Source organism: Pipra filicauda, unplaced genomic scaffold (assembly GCF_003945595.2).
Source record: "Pipra filicauda isolate LSUMZ 115617 unplaced genomic scaffold, ASM394559v2 scaffold87_size3191425_pilon, whole genome shotgun sequence".
In the NCBI taxonomy this organism is placed as follows: domain Eukaryota; kingdom Metazoa; phylum Chordata; class Aves; order Passeriformes; family Pipridae; genus Pipra; species Pipra filicauda.
This window is the reverse complement of record NW_024105064.1, coordinates 135,212-156,017: the sequence shown is the minus strand read 5'-3', so window position 1 is coordinate 156,017 and position 20,806 is coordinate 135,212. Positions and strand designations below refer to the sequence as shown.

Genomic DNA, 20,806 nt, shown 5'->3' with positions numbered 1-20,806 from the left:
CTCATTCCTGTTGGGCTTTTCAAACGTAACAAATATAAACAAGGTTGGCAGCTGCTGCCTTGGGTTATTGAGCTGAAAAGCGAAGCTGTTCTGTGCCTAAAGACTCCCTGAGTATTGTGCTTTTTCTGGCTTGTTTTTTGTTTGTTTGAGGGTTTGATTTTTTTTTTTTTAATTTTTTTTTTTGGTGTGTGGAAGTGTTTTGATAATCCTGTCTGTAAATAAATAATGCATCAATAAAAACAAATGAAGACGAAGCAGAGGCTCAAGGCATTAACTACAAGATGGCATTTAGATATTAATCATACTAGCAGAGAGCCCAGCTAGCTGCTGCTTTTAAAAAGCTAATAAGTATGTAGAAAACTAAACTAATGAAGCAGGGAAATAAGGAAGTGTCCTACTTGGAATATGTCCTATGCAATTGATGTTGCATTAAATGTGCATGAATGAATAGATGAATGAAAATAGGTTTTAGCATCTTGTGTGTGCCAGTGAGAGAATAAAGCAAAGTTCTCAAACTATAGTTATGTGAGATTATTGTATTTTCTGGTTTGCCACAAACCATATTAGTGCAGAAATGCACCTGCAACCAGTCCAGGTTCTCTTGGAAGGAGGGAGTGCCACTGGATCCTTGGGTTAGGATGGAAAATGAGCAGTGTGGATTTTCACTCAGCAATAGTCTCTGCGTGTCAGGAATGCTGGAAGGTTCTTTTGTGGCTGCTGAAGGTGCTGGATGTTTAATAAAAGTAGGCCCAGTGGAGCAGTCCCATCTGCCAGCAACAATAGCTCCAGCTGCTGCTGTGGACACATGGCAGCCAGGTTCTCATCCAGGCATCCTTGGCATCAGAGAAACTTGGGAAGGCATTTTGGAGTTCATTTGGAGAGTTTGAAGGGAAAAAAAATATTTTTTGTAAAAGGGTTGGTTTATTTTTTTTCTTCCTGAGGTTTATAAACCTCTGGTTTAAGCTTGAATGCTTAAATAAATAAAAAAATTAATAGAGAAACATCTAAGTTAATTTTCTGTTTGGTTTTTTTATTTCCTTTTAAGATGTGTCCTGCTTTATGCAATTATTCTGGAGCAAATTAAAAATGCATGGGAAAGCAGGACCAAACTTAAAAGGCTTTTGATTTATTGCATGTTTGTCTGAACCAGTGGTATTTGAAATATAATACAAAAGTCAAAACTATTGAAAGGTTTATAGAGCAAGGTAACCTCATCAGTAATTCAGCCAGTTCTTTATTAGTCTACATTGACAGGGAATATTGATAAATTTTGCCTTTCTCATTGTTGTGTAGCTTTAAAAAGTAGTGACCTCTTTCAGAAAAGCTTTATCCTAAGGGGGAAAAAATATGGTTTGCTGGTATTTTTCTTTTTAACTCTTTTCTTAAAGAGGCACTGAATGGAAAAGAATCCCTGGGGTGTGTGTGTGCCTTGAGGAAGATAAGAACTTGGAGGGTTTTTGTCTAAGCAGAGTTTGGATAGTTTCATGGAAGAACTTGTCTCATGGAAATAATATTTAGTCTAAATTGCTGATGAAAAAAGTCCTTATAAGAAACTGGCTTTTATTTATGACTGAGTGAGTACATGTAGAAAGTAAAATGATGGGACAAAATTTTACCCATTTTTGACCAAGATGGACGAGCCACCTTCACTTAACCTGGAAAAGGAACATATATAAATTATATGTGTTAGAAAAATAGCATGGGCTACTGAGGTAGGAAAAGAGAGCAAAAGAGCTCATTGTAGTTGTCTTACCTAACAGACTTACTGGTTTTCTCTCCTGATGAGACATTTTCAATGAAAGTTCAGAATAGGTGGGATGATTAATTTTCATAGATAGATTTCAGTCTTGACTCTAAATCTGTCTTCTGAAAATAGTATTTTTAGATATCTCAAAAAATAAGCATCCCCCATTTCTGATGACTCGTGCCTGCCAAGAAAGCTTTGGTTCCTAAAGCATTCAGCTTTTTTTTCTTTCTTTTAAGTGTTTCTAGTGTTTTTTACTTGTGACTTGCACGGTGAGGTTGTCTTGGGCAAATAAACAGCAATGCAGGAACGTCACTTAACCCTTACCCTGATTTTTCTGGTTTGTAAATCCTTGTAAGTGGTGCAACCTAAATGAATGCCTGTCCAATATGATAATAGTGCCCTGCTTTCATGGTGGGTGTGTTATCAAAACAGGCTGTTTATGGGGAGATAAATTGTGTCACGTGGAGGATGCATGAATGGTCTTGTGGTTGAGGTTTGAAAGACAAGTCAAAGAGGTCACAATAGCAGAGGTTGCCCAAACTGTTCTAGTGACTGTGCTGTTCCCAATATGAGCATTAGAGCTCTCTGTGTTTTAGGGATTTCTGTGGCTTGTCTTAGTCACTGTCTCTGAATGCCCTGCAATGTTGACAGCTCATGTGTTTTGCTACAAGTCTTGAATATTTTTTTGGAGAAGAAATAAAAATGTGGAATTTCTTAAGTGCTTGGTTTGCCTTCTAAAGCCTTTCTCGTGATGGTATAAAAGCTTGAAGTGTTAATTCAGCTCTGTTAAAAAAAAAAAAAAAGAAGATGATTTATTTTGGAAGATGACTTTGGGGAGACGGGGGAAGATGAACATTTAATGATCTTTAAATGTTAGAGATGCAAATACCGGGCCTGGAGCAAGACTGTGGGATGACTGGGATGTTCCAGCTGATGTTAGATGCAGTTGGACTACATTATGTTTGGAGTTAGTATGGAACCAGAGCAGAGGGATAATGTTGCTGATGAACCTGAACAGTTGTGTCAGGGGTGAGTTCCCTGTGAGATGCTGCCCCTTCAGAGCTGGTGCCACCAAGTCAGGACTGGGCCTTCAGAGGGGATGCCTTTCATCAGATACTTAAATAACCTGCCACCTTTGAGCATGCAAGTGGAAGTAAAGAGAATGCAAATTGTTAATGGGAAGCACTTTAGGAATTGGATATTTTCACTACACAAGTCTTTTTAGATACGGTCTTAAGAACTGACTGAACCAAAATGCTTAAGAACTGATTCCCCGGGATTCCAGTGCTCCGGGGTGTTCTCTTAATGTAGTGCTGCCTTGTGTCTGAAGGTCAAGATGGTCTTTGGAGAGGCCTTGGCTCTTGGAGAGATGTCAAACCGAAGCAGGGGGTGAAGGGAGATGTTGTTTTACCTGCCCTGAAGCAGCAAACGTGAGCACAGAATTCAGCCTGAGCGCTCCCCCGGCTACACGGCCCTGCTGTGCTCCTTCTGCAGGAGCACATTCCCAGGTAACCCCCTGGCAGTGGAAGCTCTGCAGTGGTTTTGGGTCAGCTCTCCAGCGAAGGGAGAACAGTGTGGTTGGAGTGGCTCCTGCCTGGTGCAGAGCCTGCTGGCATCTCCAAGAACACCAGCTGTAGGGGTGGTATTTATAGCTCTGGGATCTGTAGGAGCAGCTGAGGATGAGAGTGGCTTTCCAGCAGCTTCTGTGAGCGAGCGTTTGCCTTGCCCCGGTGCTGCTGAGCCTCAGGCCCTCCCCCAGCCAACCTTTCTCCCAGTACAGGGCTGAAATTCCACAGTGGGGAGAGAATCCGGTTGAATTCCAAATGAGCTGTTCTTAGCTTCTGCTTGGTTTCCTTCCCTTTTAATGATTTGAAAAATGCAAACAATGCTTTGAAAAGCCAGCGCTGCTTCTCGGGCTGGAAGTGTCCATTTCCCTTCATTTATCTCTTGTAATAACAGCCCTGAAAGTCTGTCTTCTAAAAGCACTCTGGCCATAGATCTGATTGCAGCGTGTGCCCAGGGAAGGAGCCTGTGTTAAACGTGTCTTTGTGGTGTTATTCACGTTCCAGCAAATAAAGAATGCCTGCTCCACCCTGCTCTCCGTAAGGAACATGTTCCCATTGTTGTCATTCCAGTCTACAGATGGCACAGATATGTTTTCCAGACCCGTGTTTTTTAGGAGACCGTGTGTTTAATGTGAGTTTGGTCTTGTGGGGTCAGTTCTGAAAGCCCCATATTTTTTATATGGGTTGAATTGTTTATTCAGGCATCATCAAATAAAACAACTGCTTATATTGATTCAAGTAGAGTTTGGAGAATTCAATAGAGTTTGAATTCAGAAATGAATTGTTGGGTATTTATTTCCCCAGAAGTTCTGTCTAGACCAGCATGGTTTTTTTTTTAAATTTCTGGCTATTCCTTTAGTAATGATGGCAGGACATTGCTTCTCTTGCTACCTTTTATCTCTGGCTGTTGGCATTTGCTGGGAATGTGTGTTTGGGGTGGGTTGATGCTGCCACAGAAGGAATAGTTGAGGCTGGTGTGAAGCCTCTTCTCCTGAGATGAAATCTAATTTTTTTTCCCATGTAGAAATTGCAGAGGCTTTGTGCCCTCAGCACTGCCAGATGTGGGAGCAGTGTGGGAATGGCAAAGGTACACAACAAAGCAGGGCTGTGTTGCACAAATCCGGGAAGGTCGGTTTTTCCAGTTCCATACCTGACTCCCATCATAATTGAGTTCCATTTCCGATTGGCAATTGATTGTTTTGGGGTTTTTTATTTAAAAAAATCAGTCTGCCTGTCCCCTCACCCCCCCTTCCCAGCACAGACTGTGTACCAGCTAATCCCAGGATTTAGCCCAAGTTAATTCTGTCTGCTGGTGTTTCTGTGAGGGGCAGACTGCAGCAGGCAGTTCTCCTGGAGCTGCCCACGGTGACTAATGCCTGGCATGTCTGGTGGCAGAGTGCCCTGCAATGTGACTCTGGGCACTGGCAGGGGCGGAGCTGGGCAGGCCAGTGACTTGACTTTAAATGCACTGAGGGAGAAGAGAATAATTTCAACTCTTGCCTCTTGTGTGCTTTGTCTCTCTGTTCCAAGAGCTTGTTAGAAGGAATTGCGTGGATCCCCAGATCCTGGACTGCAGATAATTTCCAATCTGCCAAATTTGTGACTGCTGAGGAGCAGAGCTGACTGGGATGAAAGCAGATCAGGCTTGGACTGCAAATTCAGTGTCATAATCTGATAGGAGTTTGGAGTGGTTAAGAAGCACTTTTAGTCATTCTTTGTGCCTGCAAAAATATTTATGTGGCTGAGTAGATGGGAATGGAATGAGGGGGCTGATCTTGGCTAAGTTTCCTTGCTTTTGTGGTTTTTTTTTTTCCCTCCTCTCTGTAGGCTTCCCACTGTCTGTTTACTTGGTTAGTTTTAATGGAGGATGGAAGTGTTAAGTCCAGAAATGAAGGCTTGAAATGGGAATGTGTTTGTGTGTATGTTTAGGAAGGGGTGAGAAGACAGAGATTGCTGCTTCCAGTTGGAAATACCCTGGAAGACTTTAACTTTGCATCAGCTCTCAGTTGTGCTCCACACTCTGGTTATAATTGTAAAATAAAGTGCATATTTGACCTGTGCTTTTTTGAATTTCAGCTTCAGAAAATCCAGATTGGATTCTAAGACAAAAAATTTCAATGTCCAAAATGACAATAGGAATGCAAACTAATACATATTACAAAATGTGTGGGTACTGTTTCAGTGGTGAAGTGACTCTTCAAGGATTGCTACAGTTTTTGCTAAAGTTGAAAACCAGGGGTGAATTTGAGCTCATAGATTGGAAAGGTTGAAAATGTATGTTATTTTTGTGCTAGCTGATAAAGCAGATGGTGGATGGTATATAAAATGTTAATTAAGGAACAAGTGGGATGGACTGTAGCAGTAAAAATACCAAGAAATGAAGTTGCCTGTTTAAGTTAAAATCCAAATGTTTTGTGGAGCTTGCTCTATTGCTGTTGGTATAGCACATCTAAAATTATAATTTTCATTGATTGTGCTCCTGCTTTCTCCTTTTATGAGGCTGTACTGCTCCTCCTATGTACTTGTCCTGTACAAGGCCTAATTAGTAAAACTTTTTGGATCTTACGCTAAAAAAATTTAGATTATTTGGTGTGAAGAAATTTGTTTTAAAATGGTCCATTTCCTCACCATTGGGTCAGTGAGATATAAAACTCACATTTGTAGTTACAGGTATCAAAACCCCACCAAACTTAAACAGCTGAAGAGCTAAAAAGAAGTGTTTAAGTTGTTTAAGCTCCAGAGAATATGTGGATTACTCCTGCTTAGAGGAACTTTAGATGGCATGAGGCAGCTCTGCATGGCTTCCTGTATAACTGTAAGGAGAAATAAGCTTTTAAAATACAAGCTGTGTCTCTGGGGGGGGATGGCAGTGGGTATTAAATCAGCTGCTGTTCACACAGGGTGCTTTTAGTTCTGCCAATTTATGACGTGTAATTACTTCGTCTGTTTGCTTACAAAGGTAGAAAACAGATTTTAAATATTATGTCTTAAGGTGAAGCTTATTATTCAGAATTTCCAGAAATTCCTAATTCAAATAAAGAGAAGGAATAGTGTGGGCATTTATCTCCCTCAACCAAATCAATGATTGGATATTTTGAAACTGTGAGCATTCCCTTGCCTTTTTCTTGGCCTTCCATTCTGAGTGTAAATGATGGACATTAACCCACCCTGTGCTTGTTGCTCTGACCCTGGAAGAGGTTTTAGGCCCTGCAGGAGGAAAAGAGGATCTCCAGCTTGTTCCATCCTTCCCACACCGGGGTCATGTGCTCTCGTTGCAGTAGCAGCGCTACAGGAGACAGCGAGTTTGGGAAATATCCCTTCCAGTTTCTCTTTGATGCAGCAAACTTAACTTGTGGAAAACTGCAAGATTCCCCATGACCTAATAAGTTGGCTCTTGGTGAAGGAAGGGGCCTGCAAAAGGGATTGAGTTTCCCAGGACCTGGCTAACTCTGACACTCCGGGCTGCTCCGGTGCCACGCTGGTGGCAATTATAGCTGCAGCACAAAGCTTTAGTGTCAGTTTGCAAACACAAGAGTTAATTGCCACATTGGACCTTTGGAATAGCAGATAAACAAATTTATTCTGTAAGATAAAAAGGCCATTAATGTGTTCCTGCTGTGATCCGCTGCCTTATTGCCTTCCTCATTTCCTGGGGCTCTGTAATTAAACCATTAGTGTGAGGACCATGCGGGGAGGCTGCTGTGGGGAGAGGAGATACAGGACGACCTATTTCATCATTCACTCATACAGATCACCTCGGCCTTGCCTGGTTTCAAAACCAAACAAAGTAACTGAAAAGCTTTTACTGTTCTTGTGGATATTAAAGACATTGGAAACACTCCTCTTCCTCTTTTATTTCTATTTGTTTCCTTGTTCAGCTGAAAACACAGTGTGCTGAGAAACATAGTACATAAAATCAGTATTGCTGACTCAGTCTTAATTTCTGCAGCATCATTTCAATTTTTTTTTCCCTTCCCCAATTTGGCATATGAACTTTTAGGACAAAGCTTACCTGTGCTATAAGAAGCCTTTTAATTTCTTCAGCGATACAGATTTCAGGGATTTTCTTGTCCCTGCAAAGGAGATGCTTGGTGCAAAAGACCCCTTCAGGTTAGAACTGTTACTTCACTTGGAATTCCTGGTTTCTGAGCTGCCTCACCACCTTCTTCCAGGGGTTTTGTCTCACATTGTTACATCCCTGAGCACTTGGTTTCAAACTCAGGCCACAGCAGACATCACTGATGTTGGCAGCACCCACTTGGTGCTCCGTGTCCCAAATGAGGAGGGGTTTAGTCCAGCTGAAAGCTGCTGAGGTCATACTCTCATATCTTCTCCCTCGGTCAGCTCTGCTGGATGCATTTGTAGACTGGGAATTCTGTGAAAGCAGTGGTTCTGGAAGTGGAGGGTGTAACTGTGTGCAGGGAACGGGAATGGGGGATAAATAGGCTCCAGGCTTGGCCCAGGAGCTGAGTGACAAGGCTGGGGCTGGATCCCAGTGCTGAGGGACAGCATGCAGAGTTCCTGGCAGCAGGGAACTTTGCTCTGGCCCATTCCTGCTGCAGTGGAAGGGTTTGGCCAGGCAGCTGCATTCCCAACCTCTGACAGAGCTGCTTTCTTGCAGTTAAACTCCCTTTCCTGATACACTTCTCAAGATATGCTTTGCAAAAACATACATCCTAGAAAGTGGTTTTCAAAACAGCGAGCTGGATGTGGAGCTTGGCTTGAAGAGCTGAGGAAAGCCTGTCTAAGAAAATAACAATAATAAATAATGATTTAAAAAAATGGGGCAGAGTGGAATGACTTGCATAAGTGACAGAGCCTGAACTTTACTCTTCACAAATGTGATGGATCAAATTTAAGCTGAAAGCAAGTAGGGTGAAGTAATGGCAAGCTTGTGGTGCCTTTGCAGGCATTATTTGGAGATTGATTTTTATTTGTACTGCTTTTTTTGGGTAGGAACTTCCAGGTAACAAGGCATTGCCTCTTCCTTACCTTTCAGAGCTTCACATCAAATGTGAAACGAGAAGTTGAATAGTAGCGGTCTGGAACACACTGCAAGGAGAGAGCTGATTTAACTTTGGGGCAGGGAAGTTGTCTTGTGGGCTTTGTTTTTTGTTCTCTTTGGAGAATTTCGTGAGCTGTAGCCGCGCTGCTGTTTGGGCAAAGCCAATAAAGGGAAGTTCCAGCCATATATGATCTCTTGGGTTCCAGTCTGTTCTGTGTTGGTGCCCACGTTGCTACCCAAAGCCACAGGCATTTTTGCAAGTTGATACTGTGCTGGTGCAAATGATTCATTGGCTTTGCCTGTCTGTCAGCTTTTTAAAGGCAAGAATGTCAGCACAAGGTGCATCCAAGTGAAACGGAGTTGGCCACGAGAAATAGAGTAGCAACTGTTGCTATTTGCAGTCCAGACAGTGATCTTTTCTCCACACTGTAATTTTGGACAACAGCCCTGCTCAGGGACACAGCATCTGGTAGAGGAGTGATTTGATTTTAATGGGGGTTCTGTAACCATGTTTTCAGAGGCTTGGGTGAACCAAGATGATAAGTTCGTGTTTGGAATGGTAAGAGATGTGGGTGAGGGAATTTTTGTTTATCACTGAAGGAAAGGGACAAGCCCCCGTTTCTCAAAGAAAAGCCTAACTGACATGAATATGTGAGGAATAAGCATCTTCTGTTGAGGATGAGTGGTATCAGGATGTAAATCCTCCCCAGGAAGGCTGCTGACACCTTTGCATGGCTTCTTTCTTTGTGGACTTCGTTTGCACTTATCATAATTGGTGTCTCATCCCCAAAGGCAGATTGCTGCATTGGGTGCAGGTGGGTGTGTGTAAATCTAAGGTGATTTATCTAATTTTGGCACCCTCAGGACTGGGCCTTTTTACAGTCCTTACACAGATGATGTTGAAAACAGCTGCTGGAAATAACAGATTTAAGTATTTCCAGCACTGTAGTACCCAAAAGAAGGAAGCAGTAGAGATTCACTTCTCCAACAAGGGCTGTGCTTATAAATTATTGGAATACAGAGACTACAGACATTAAAATGACAGCTGGATCCACTGTTACTCCCCTCCAAGCAAAGGTTATAGGAAGGTGTTTTGTAGCTGGGAAGGAAAAACCACCAAAACACCAAACCCACCAACCTAAAGGTGCCTGCCAAAGCTTTCATTAATTGTGGAGAATACACAGAATTTTGTTTAGCAACAACATATGCCTTCTGGGAGGTTTTTTTTCCTTGACTTACTTGAAATAAGGCCTGCAGAAATCCAGTGTGAGGAAGCTGTGGGTCTTTTACTTCAGCCTTCTTACTCCTGTGCAGTGAGGCAACTGAATACTCAGAATCACAGACTGTGGGTCAGCAAGCTCATTAATTGTGCTCCTAAATGTCAAGTTAACTGAGAGTTTGAATTTTATTTCCTGTAGGTATTATCAACCCAAAGAACCCTAAGGAAGCACCAAAGTCCTTCAGCTTTGACTACTCTTATTGGTCCCACACATCGGTGAGTGTTTTTCCAAGAAAACCTGGTTTTGTTGTTGTTTGGTGTGACTTAACTGCATTCCCTCTGGTCAAGGCACCCCTGTCAGATGTTTCTGCACTCTCTCACCCACATTCAGGTTAAAAGCTTGTGACTGTGTGTTGTGTTGCCCTCTCTGGGGAGAGCAGAAAGCTACAACAAGCTGTAAATATTTGAAAGATTGTGTGAGCCACAGTTAATTCAGTTGTCCTCTTAGACAAGTGACAGTTGCTCGAGTTCTTGCAGCTCGAGGAGAGATGTTGTCTGTGTTCCCTTGGCATATCTGAAGAGGCAGTGTGGTGATCCATGTTTTCAGAAGCTGCAAAAGCAATAAATTCTCATCTGGCTCCTCTGCCCCACCCTCCTGTGAATCGGTGCTCAGCTCTCACTGACTTCCAGTAATTGTTCTCCAGCAGAACTCTGTTGTTCTGCCACCTACTCCTCCCCTGCACTGTTTTCTAAAAGATATATAAAGAAGGGATAATACATTTCTCTGGAATTAATTTTAGTAACTTGTGTGGTGAAATAAGACTTAATATTTCTGAGCAAATCTGTGACCAACAAGAATGTTTTCAAGACAAAAACCCCTCACCTCCCTTACTGCTCCCTTAGAGCAGCCCTGTGAGTTGATTACAGGAACACTGTGAACATAATGCCTGAAAATAAGCAGATAAACAGCATCAAGGAACAGAGGAGGTCTGATAAAATCTTGATCCCAACATTAGAATGTTAACGCAGCTAAATTTGTCCTGATTTCGGGAGCAGGTAATGTTCAAATCCAACATTTCAGGAAGCAAGAGAATGCCAGATTTAGAGTAAGATATCCCCACAAACAATGCAGTGACATGGTCATTGTCATTCTTCTCCAGCTTGTGCTGCCTTGGGAAAAAGCTGTGTGTAAAAATGGACTAATTTACCTCTTGCTGAGGGATTGACCCACAAGATACAAGTTGAAAAAAAACCCAGTTGCTTTTGAAATCTTACTGGAATGGTGGCTGAGTCTGTGTTTATGCTGTTTCCATGTCTTTCCAGCCTGAAGATCCCTGCTTTGCATCCCAGAGCCGTGTGTACAATGACATCGGGAAGGAGATGCTCCTGCACGCCTTCGAGGGCTACAACGTCTGCATCTTTGCCTATGGGCAGACTGGGGCTGGGAAATCCTACACCATGATGGGCAAGCAGGAGGAGAGCCAAGCAGGCATCATCCCCCAGGTAGAACAGAGCCCAGGAAGGGGATTTGGTTTTTTAGAATCACAGAATGACAGTATGGTTTGGGTTGGAAGGCACCTTAAAAATCATCTCATTTCAACCCCCCTGCCACAGGCAGGGACACCTTCCACTGTCCCAGGTTGCTCCAAGGCCTGTCCAACCTGGCCTTGGAAACTTCCAGGGATGGGGCAGCCACAGCTTCTCTGGGCAGCCTGTACCAGGGCCTCCCCACCCTCATAGTGAAGTCCTTCCTAAAACCTAATCCAGATTTCTCCTACATCATCTTCAGACACACACTTGCTGATATGCCATTTTTGTATTGCAGTAGCAGTTAGCAGAGAACTGCAGCTTACCTCTATTTATAGCACAGACTGATAATATTGGTGAAACCCAGAGCAATTGTTGAGATCCCAGATAAAATAACATTGACAGTGATGTAGAACTGAGATTAATTATCCTCCCAGTGAGACTGCATGGGATTGATGCATTAGGTTCTTTTTCTTCCCCTGCCCTCATTCTAAAGCCATTTCAGTGACATGTCATAGTAGTTACTTGTTACTCCTCAGAAAGGACTGATTTCTGACTTGGGTTTAATCTCTCCCCAGCTGTGTGAGGAGCTGTTTGAGAAAATCAATGACAACAGCAATGAAGAAATGTCATATTCTGTAGAGGTGAGTGTGATAAGTGATGAAAGGATGTCTGTGTGCTGGACATCAAACTGAGCGTGGGTGCTGGGTTATTGATGTTGCATTAGGATACTGATTTTTGATGGATTTTATTTTAAAAATTTTATTTTTTTTAAGCTTTATGTCTTTTCTCTGTTTCATGTTTGAGGCAAACGTAAATAAAACCTTTGTATGACTTTTTTTACCCCGACAGAAAACTAGTTCACCTTTCCCTGTGTAGTTATTCTGAAAGAAATGATGGGCTGAAGAACCTAAATGTTTATTGTCAAAAGACTATAGCCATAATTTTTAGAATCAAAAGTGGCTTCTGCATACAGAGAAATTAATTTTTTTTCCTTCTTAAGTCTGCTTTGAAGGTTCATAAAAGACTCCTTGGAATCAGACTCCTCTTGCCTTCTGTCCTGTTTATTGCTTTAGGAAGCAGATTTGCTGCTGTGTCATTAAAGCTGTTGGGATGACTGGGAACTCCAGTGCACAGTTTTTCATTGCACACCAATGTTTTCTGAAGTGGTTGAGGGATTTATACATGGATGCAAGGCCAGCAGCTTATGTTGGAGATCTGATGCATGAGACTTGTGACTCTTCTTCCCTCTGCCCGTGTCTGAGCTGTTAAATGAAGAGACACCCACCTACAGCTCTGCTGTGGTGGACTGGGGGAATTTCTACCACTGGCACACTGAAATGCTGCAGAGGAAGCCTTAAGAAACACTAAATTATCCATGCAAATTCCTGTTTTCAGGTGAGTTACATGGAGATTTACTGTGAGAGAGTCAGGGACTTGTTGAACCCGAAGAACAAGGGCAATCTGCGGGTGCGAGAACATCCTCTCCTTGGGCCCTACGTGGAGGATCTGTCCAAGCTGGCAGTGACATCCTACACAGACATTGCAGACCTCATGGATGCTGGGAACAAAGCCAGGTGAGTGATGGGGGGGGGTTTATGTTTTTATCACTGTGATGCGTTGGCACTTTAAAAAAACCCTCTCATGTAAATGAGGGGTATTATTGAAATCAATGCTATTAAAAGGCTGGTATTGATTTGTGTGGTGAAATAGTGCTGCAAATCACTGTGTAGACATTTAAAGGTTGTAATGAGACTTGAGATGAAGTGTCTAAATAGTTATACCAGCATTTAGTTCTTCCTTTGCTGAGCACTGTATCACTATCCTGGTATAAATAAACATGTGAGCTCAGTCCCCTCTTTCCTTCATTCAAGTGGTCAGGACTAAAGTTGGCATTCCAGCTTTAGTTTCTGGTTCGTTAGTAGTTGTTTCCATGTCAGCTGTTGGCTCCATTTAACAATGTGTGGGAAAGACTCACAGAAATGCTGCTCACATTTCCTTGGGTGTTTGCATGTGAGGTGGATTATCCAGTAAAGATTGAGAAAGCTCTCTTTAAACTCTGATTAAGATGGGAGTAGTTCAGGAGCGAAAAATCAAAGAGTTTATTAGTGGGATTAGGTGTGGCTTGGTTTTGCTTACAGGGCAGAACATCACCTGTCCAGCCTCTTGCTACCATTGCTCTGCAGCTGCATCCAGCCCTGCAGGAGTTGTGCTTTTCTAAACATGCCCATATCTGTTCATATTTCAGGACTGTGGCAGCCACCAACATGAACGAAACCAGCAGCCGCTCCCATGCTGTGTTTACAATTGTCTTCACTCAGAAGAAACACGACACAGAGACTGATCTTTCCACGGAGAAGGTGTGTTACAGATCAGTGCTTTTGTGTCTGTTCTTCACTTAATCTTCCCTGCAGTGACTTATTCTTGTTGGCAGGATGATGAGAAAATGAGAATTGCTTTTTTTTTGCCTGGTGGTTTAAGGGTGAACTTGCTGTGTGCCTTGACAGAGCCCATTTATTTCCTATGGGATTTTGATTGTAATTCTAAAAACAACTAAATGGGGCCCATGTGCAGGAGGAGAATATATAGATTAGGGAAAAATGTGGCCTTAAGGACTAGGTTCTGTGGGGAGTGATACATGAAATAAAATAAGTTACTTTTCCCCAGTCTTGTTCCCAGAACTTTCAGTGGTTTTGCTTGTCAGTGCGAAATATTTGCCTCGTTAGTTCTTACATTTGGGCACAGGAATTGGGATGAGTGAGACTTAGGCACTTTCTGGAATTAGCATGTTAAAAGGAAGCACACTGTTTAGCATGGAACAGATTTTTGTCTTTTATTACTCTGAAATAAAGGTGTACCACATGCAAAAGGAGCTGAAATACAGGTAGTGTTCATATTCTAAACTGACTGCTGTGGACAGACCTGAAAAAAATCATTTATTGAAGAAACCCTCCTAGATGATAAGACCCTGTAAAATTAATTATCAGAGTTAATTGTTATTAACTGACCAGCCTCAATGAAGACACAAACTGCCAGTGCTTTATTGGTGGTGCCACCAGAGCCAGGATAAAGTGTGGTTTCTCTTCCTTTGAGATACTTGTGTTATCTGCAGCAGTAATGCTTAATTCCCTTTGACTTCTGCTCTGTTCATGTGAGACCTCATTCTCCCTTTTGGGTATAGTGATACTTAAACCAGGACATAATCCCAGACACTTCTTATCCCTAAGAGAACAGCATCAAGCTAATTGCTTGTGAAAGCTGTTTGACTGCAGCTTTAAGGACACTGTGGTGGTTTTTTAGTCAGTAGAGTTGTTCCAACGCCGTAGAACTCTTTGAAGTTTTGTTTTTGCTCTGAGTCTCACGTTGCTGTGCTTTCCCTCTCCAGGTCAGCAAGATCAGCCTGGTGGATCTGGCTGGGAGTGAGAGAGCTGACTCCACTGGTGCCAAAGGAACCCGGCTAAAGGTACTGCAGGCGTGGGCAGAGAGTGGGAAGTGGGTGCACAACCATCATGTCCAACCTTTGCTTTACAGATGAAAAGGAAAAGAAAGGATTGCTCTTATAAGTCTGGAAAAAACAGTTGCAAAACTGAAGACTACAGAGATTGATGGCTGAGCAGTTTTAGTTACTGTATAATATTGTCCTCTGTTTTTTCAGGAAGGAGCAAATATAAACAAGTCCCTCACAACTCTGGGCAAAGTTATTTCAGCGCTGGCTGAAGTGGTAAGTGCAGCATTTACTTACCTGCAACAACCTTTGCACAGCTGGTAAATCTGAGACAGCAAAATCCAGGGAGTACAGCAGAACCATTCACTGTTCTTGGCCTCACATTCCCAGCCCAATTAGCTGTGTGGATTTTGATAGATGAAAGTGCTGATGCTCTTCTGTGGAGGTCATGCAGGCTGGCAGAACCTTGATTTGTGGGCAGATTGAAACATTGTTTGTTTAACTGTGAGGAAGCCTTGCAAAAGAAGCCTGTGTCTGTGTAGAAGACCTGTTCACGTAGCAAGTTTCTAGTTCTGCAGAGCAGTAATTTTATTTTTGTTTGAAAGAATAATTTTAGAAAACTAACTGCAGCTTTGCTGTTAAAAATTATAGAAATACCAGTGTAGTGTTTGATTATCACTGGCTTTTTTTGCAATGGCAAGACTTAATAATGTGTTAAGTGAGCATATATTGATCCAAGCAAAGGGTTGTAGGTTTAGAAAAGTACTGTGTCTTTTACTTTGATACTCAACTATTATTAAAAAAACAAAAACCCCAAAACAAATAAATTATTGTTGCTCCTTTTAAAAGAGAGTTTTCAACAGCTGGACAGGCTGAATATGCTTAAGTGCTTTTTAAATTTCTCTTTTTTTAATTGAAACAATTCTCATTCATTTGGGTAGTCAAGAAGAGAAAGTATTGTTCAGGCTAACATGGAAATTACATATAAAGCTCTGTTAAGAAGCTCATCCTGTATCTTCTTCCTCTTTCTTTAATGCTTTCAACTTAGGATAACTGCACCAGCAAGGTAGGATGGTCTGAGTAGTAGCAGATGTTGGTTTTTTTACCTGAATGTAAGGTTTGCTACTTCAATTTTCTTGGAATGGTGTCAGAACACAGAATTTAAATGTCAGGAAGATATTTTTCACACGCAGCAAAACCTCTCTGAAGGTGGAGCATCAGGGGAATTCTCTGAGCTGCTTCCCATGACCTGTTGAGGTGTCTGAATATGGTGCAGGTTATCTGACACCAAACTGAGTCATCTCTTGTACAACCGAGGGTGGGCCCCCCATGTTTGGGTGGCATTTGTGTATATTCTCATGGTCCTTTCAATACCCATACTGTGAATTTTATGTCCTAAATTTTCTGTTCAGTGTCTATTTTTCATACTGTGTTATTCCTTTGTAGAGTAAAAAGAAGAAGAAGACAGACTTTATACCCTACAGGGATTCTGTACTAACGTGGCTTCTCCGGGAAAATCTAGGTATGGCTGAGCTGTCTTCTGGAAAGAAAGTCTCACTGAATTTCCTGACTGCTTTTAAGTCACTTTAAAATTGTATCAAGTGCTATGTTAAATATTTTTAGTACTCAAATCTGAGTTGTCACAGTCCCACCTTGTGTTAATGTTACAAATCTTTCCTATGATTTCTGTGTGTTTCTTGGCAATGGAGACTATAATTCTATATTTGAATTCTATAATTTCTTGAAAATACTGATATTTAGTAGGTAATTAGGGCCTGGGTGGTGCACTGTTATTTCATCTAAAATCTTGCCTGTTCACTCTAGGTGGTAACTCCAGAACTGCAATGGTTGCTGCTCTCAGTCCAGCAGACATAAACTATGATGAAACTCTGAGCACTTTAAGGTACTTTCTATGTCTCTGAGATGGATGTGGGTAACTGCTCTAATGGCCATATTTTGTCCTTCAAACCTTTGGGTTATTATACTTTGACAATATCTGTGGGGAAGGAGACTATGCTGGCAAGAACTCAGTTACCCTAAAGAGGAACCCCAGTCTATAGGGATTTATTGCCTACCCTTAACTTGAAAAATCAAACTCATCTTCTCGTGTTGGTGTGTAAGAACATACCAATAGTGTTGTCCTTAAACTTGAGCATATTGGTCAAAGCAATGAATAAAGGACAAAAAAGTTGTCTGTCATACATATTGTTAATCCATCTTGAACCGAACTTGTCTTTTTTGCTGCCGTACCCTGTGCTAAACATGAATTCAAACGCATGGCTGAATATAATCCAGCCATATAATCTCCTCTGCCATCCAGCTGCAAGCTGAGGGTGCTCTGTTGTGTGTTGCTGCACTGCTGGGTGGCCCAGCAGCAGTTCCCTGGTGGCTGGGAGGGGTCATGGCTGTGCTGCGGTTGCAGATACGCCGACCGCGCCAAGCAGATCAAATGCAACGCCGTCATCAACGAGGACCCCAACGCCAAGCTGGTGAGGGAGCTGAAGGAGGAGGTGACGAGGCTGAAGGATCTCCTGCGTGCTCAAGGGCTGGGAGATATTATCGACAGTAAGTGGATTAAACACACCTCACCATCTTGAGCTCGGCCTCTGCGGCAGAGGAGGGAGAGCTGGGCCTGGGAGAGAAAGGGATTTAAAGCACGAGATTTAAATATAGGTGCTGATATGTAAGATGTGACATTTTAGAAATGGCAGCCTCTTGTGTCTTTAAACAACCAGGATTGTCTGTGGAGTTGCCACCTTCAAACTCTCAAGGAAAAACAAGGAGTTTGAGTTTCCTGTTACTGTGGAAATGCTTTTGTGTAATAGAACTTACCCATTCAGGAGCTGCCCTGGTGAGTTATGGAGGGCTTTTTGTCTGGCTGCCAGTGAAAGGAGTTGAGCTAGAGAAACTCAGTTTCATACTGAGAATAAAAAGCATCTTTTCTTCCCCCTTAAAGGGTTAGGGTTATGGGTTGATACCTGGCTTCAATGCCATCCTCGCTCAGAAAAGGAAACAATGGCTCATGTCAGACAATGTCCTGAGTGACAAATCATTTGTCATCTTGAAATAGCTGCTAAACAGCTGCTTGTGAATAACTAATGAATCCATTTGGGAGGTTCTGAGTTAGGTTGGCAGAGCAGTGTTGTACTGATCTGCTTTGCCAGCAATCTCTTAAAGCACCAGAGCACACTTGTGCCCAATTTCCTTGTCCTCATTCCAAACAAAGGTAATGAACTGAAACTGTAGCTGCTGCATTCTGCTATAGTATGAGCAGTGAATTCATCCCTAGTGAAGGAAATGCCCATAAAAACACACAGTGTGCTCCAGTGGATTTTAAGATTCTTTGACTTAAAAAACAAACAAACAAACAAAAGAATATCGCACTAGTTTCTGATCAGAGCTTTTTATCTGTGAAGCAGAAGCCCTTACTTAGTCACAGGCTGTTTAAAGACGTGTAACATGTATTTACCTCTTTGTTTGCTTGTTTTCAAGAGGATGGGGCCAGAAGACAATGAAATACAAGTGTTTTCATGCTCAGTACAGTCTGTGGGTTTTGGTTCTAAATCCAAACTGAAGAAACCGTTACTGAAAAACTGTGTTTTGTTTCTTTAAATCTCAAGTAGAATTCTCTTCCCTTCCTGTGTCGCTAGTGAACCTTCAATTTTGATCCTTCTTGTATTTTCCCTCCTGCTTCCTTTCAGTTGATCCAATGGGAGATGAATACTCTGGAAGTGGAGGCAAATGTGTGTATTGTGTGGTTCTCTCTTTAACCTGCTTTCTCTGGGTCAGCTTTTAACAGAGCTTTGCATGCCAGCATTTCTCACAGGGAAATCCCAGACAGAACACTCACTGGAATGCAGTGCAGTTCCATGAAAACCAGCCTCACCAGCACTTCTTAGATTGAGTCCACAGGCAAAAAACAGTGCAAAGTTTAAAATGCAACATATATCTGTTGCTTTCTTTGTGCCAGAATATAGAAGGGGTAGTGGTAGTTCTTTAGTGTGTTTTCATGACAGTGAACAGTTTAGATTTGAAGTAGAAAATCTCCTTCTCGAATCTTTACCCAGTTATTGAGTTGAGCAGTTCCTGCTGGCATTTTAAGGGCTCTTTTCCAACTAGAATTATTTGTTTGAAATGTGTCAGGTGATGAGCTCAAGATAAAATGTCCAGTTCCTCCTGGACACTGAAATTTATTTATTTAGTATAGTCCTTTAAAAAAAAAGAGGTTGAGCATCCTGTACTGATGAAGGTCTTGAGGTTGAATTCAACTTGAGGTTGAATATTTGCAGGTGATTAATTTGATAGGGTTAAAACCAGTCAGCAAGGAAGATTTTATTTCTGTTGGTGTTTGCTTCCATGAAAGGGGAATAGATGGAGTCCACTGCAAGAGAAGTGTATTCCCTGGCAATTTGGGGTCAGTAGACTCTTTAAACTCTTTCAGTCAGTCTCCTTTGCCCTCACTCAGTATCAGCTGAGAGAGATCTGTCTGATATTTCCTAAAATTAAAGCTACTGGTGGTGTAAAGACTCATCCTGGCCTGTCTGACATTCTGGTGCTGCTTCCAGTGTGTGCCATGTGCTGGGGTGGGAGCGGAGCCCCTGGAGCAGCGTGTGCATGGGGTGTGTGCAGGGCTCAGGTTCTAGGGCAGTGTGTGCATGGGGTGTGTGCAGGGCTCAGGTTCTAGGGCAGTGTGTGCATGGGGTGTGTGCAGGGCTCAGGTTCTAGGGCAGTGTGTGCATGGGGTGTGTGCAGGGCCCAGGCTCTAGGGCAGTGTGTGCATGGTGTGTGCAGGGCTCAGGCTCTAGGGCAGTGTGTGCATGGTGTGCAGGGCTCAGGCAGCAGTGTGTGCATGGTGTGCAGGGCCCAGGCTCTGGGGCAGTGTGTGCATGGTGTGCAGGGCTCAGGCAGCAGTGTGTGCATGGGGTGTGTGCAGGGCTCAGGGTCTGGGGCAGTGTGTGCATGGTGTGCAGGGCTCAGGCAGCAGTGTGTGCATGGTGTGCAGGGCTCAGGCTCTGGGGCAGTGTGTGCATGGTGTGCAGGGCTCAGGCAGCAGTGTGTGCATGGTGTGCAGGGCTCAGGCAGCAGTGTGTGCATGGTGTGCAGGGCTCAGGACTCAGCGACTGCGAGTGCCCCTCCTCTCTCTGCAGGAGTGCATGGCCTTCTGAGACTTCATCCCTGCTCTGTCATGCCTGCTTTCCTCATCCCAGCAGCATTCCCTTCCCTTTAACCTGCTTTTCTTCTGCTGAACTCCCACCCCTGCCTCCTGTATTTGCAGATGGTGGTTTTCAAACTGACTCGATGCAATGCCCAGTTCCACGAGGCTGAAAGAGCAGGCTGAGTGTGCAGTGAAGGAGGGCAGAAGGCTGCCAATGGCAGGGTTGGCCAGGGGAGGAGGACAGGAGATGGAGGAGGACAGGGAAATTTAGGCATCTCATTTTTATAAGTGTGATGCCCTTGTTTATAACTTTCAAGGCCTGATTTGACCTGTTCCTTTCCTGAAGTTACTTATTTCAAAGGATATGTCTTTGAAATAGAATTTAAAACTATTAAAATATTGGAACAGAGCTATTCTGTTGTCTGATATTTTCATGGTAGAGGATTTTTCTTTAGATGTGGGATTATTCTGAGCATATTGTTAACAGACATATGGAAGACAAATTAAAATAAATTTCCACTGGATATTTGTCCTTAAATCATTCAGGCAGCTATTCCTTGTTCTCTGTTTATCAGGGTGTCATCTTTCAAACCTCCAGGTTTTCAGGCTACAAAAGCTGCCTTATTAAAATTTAGTTGTTTGGGGTTTTTTTAAGGCCTTTCTTATTTAACCTGACAACCAAAAAGCTTTAAAGCACCTTCTGAGGTATGAGAGCATTATCAGGTATTTCACTCAGATATGTTAAATTTCCCTTTTTCAGATAAGGGAGGTTAAGAAGGAACACAATAATGTTGAGAACTTGTGTTCCCTTTTCCCTGTCATGGGCTGGCAGGTGATTCCCATCCTCCCCAGGGAGAATTGAAGGAGGGGCAGTTCTTTGTCCTGTGGTCTGGGTGCTTCCCACAGAACCACTGCTGAGATAAAGATTTACTTACTCAGCGTTTTAGATTGAAGGAGTCTGGAAGAGAATGTTTTGCTGAGTTTAAGGGGTTGGTGTCTCTTCTGAGTTCAGCCCACAGTGTCAGTTATCTGATGAGGATCTGAACCTGGTCCTGCTCTGAGCTCTGTGCTGCTCAGCTCAGTGCTCAGTGAGGAGTAGGATGGTTTCTTTTTGCCAAGTGTGTAGTTGGTTTTTCAAGCTTT

General features: G+C 42.7%; 1 protein-coding gene across 10 annotated transcripts in view; it reads left to right on the top strand.

Annotated features, from left to right (window-relative positions):
- KIF1B (kinesin family member 1B) overlaps nucleotides 1-20,806 on the top strand; it is an 86,485-nt gene that overhangs the window by 9,621 nt on the left and 56,058 nt on the right. For 3 of the 10 annotated variants that reach the window (XM_027730912.2, XM_027730915.2, XM_027730910.2), the window contains exons 3-14: nucleotides 9,736-9,812; nucleotides 10,860-11,039; nucleotides 11,642-11,707; nucleotides 12,462-12,640; nucleotides 13,312-13,423; nucleotides 14,449-14,526; nucleotides 14,719-14,784; nucleotides 15,557-15,574; nucleotides 15,955-16,030; nucleotides 16,333-16,411; nucleotides 16,931-17,073; nucleotides 18,210-18,251. In XM_027730912.2, the coding sequence (XP_027586713.1) occupies nucleotides 9,736-9,812; nucleotides 10,860-11,039; nucleotides 11,642-11,707; nucleotides 12,462-12,640; nucleotides 13,312-13,423; nucleotides 14,449-14,526; nucleotides 14,719-14,784; nucleotides 15,557-15,574; nucleotides 15,955-16,030; nucleotides 16,333-16,411; nucleotides 16,931-17,073; nucleotides 18,210-18,251 (1,116 nt within the window). The remainder of the gene's footprint in view (nucleotides 1-9,735; nucleotides 9,813-10,859; nucleotides 11,040-11,641; nucleotides 11,708-12,461; nucleotides 12,641-13,311; nucleotides 13,424-14,448; nucleotides 14,527-14,718; nucleotides 14,785-15,556; nucleotides 15,575-15,954; nucleotides 16,031-16,332; nucleotides 16,412-16,930; nucleotides 17,074-18,209; nucleotides 18,252-20,806) is intronic. The other 7 variants (XM_027730916.2, XM_027730913.2, XM_039390890.1 and 4 more) reach the window with 3 other exon arrangements.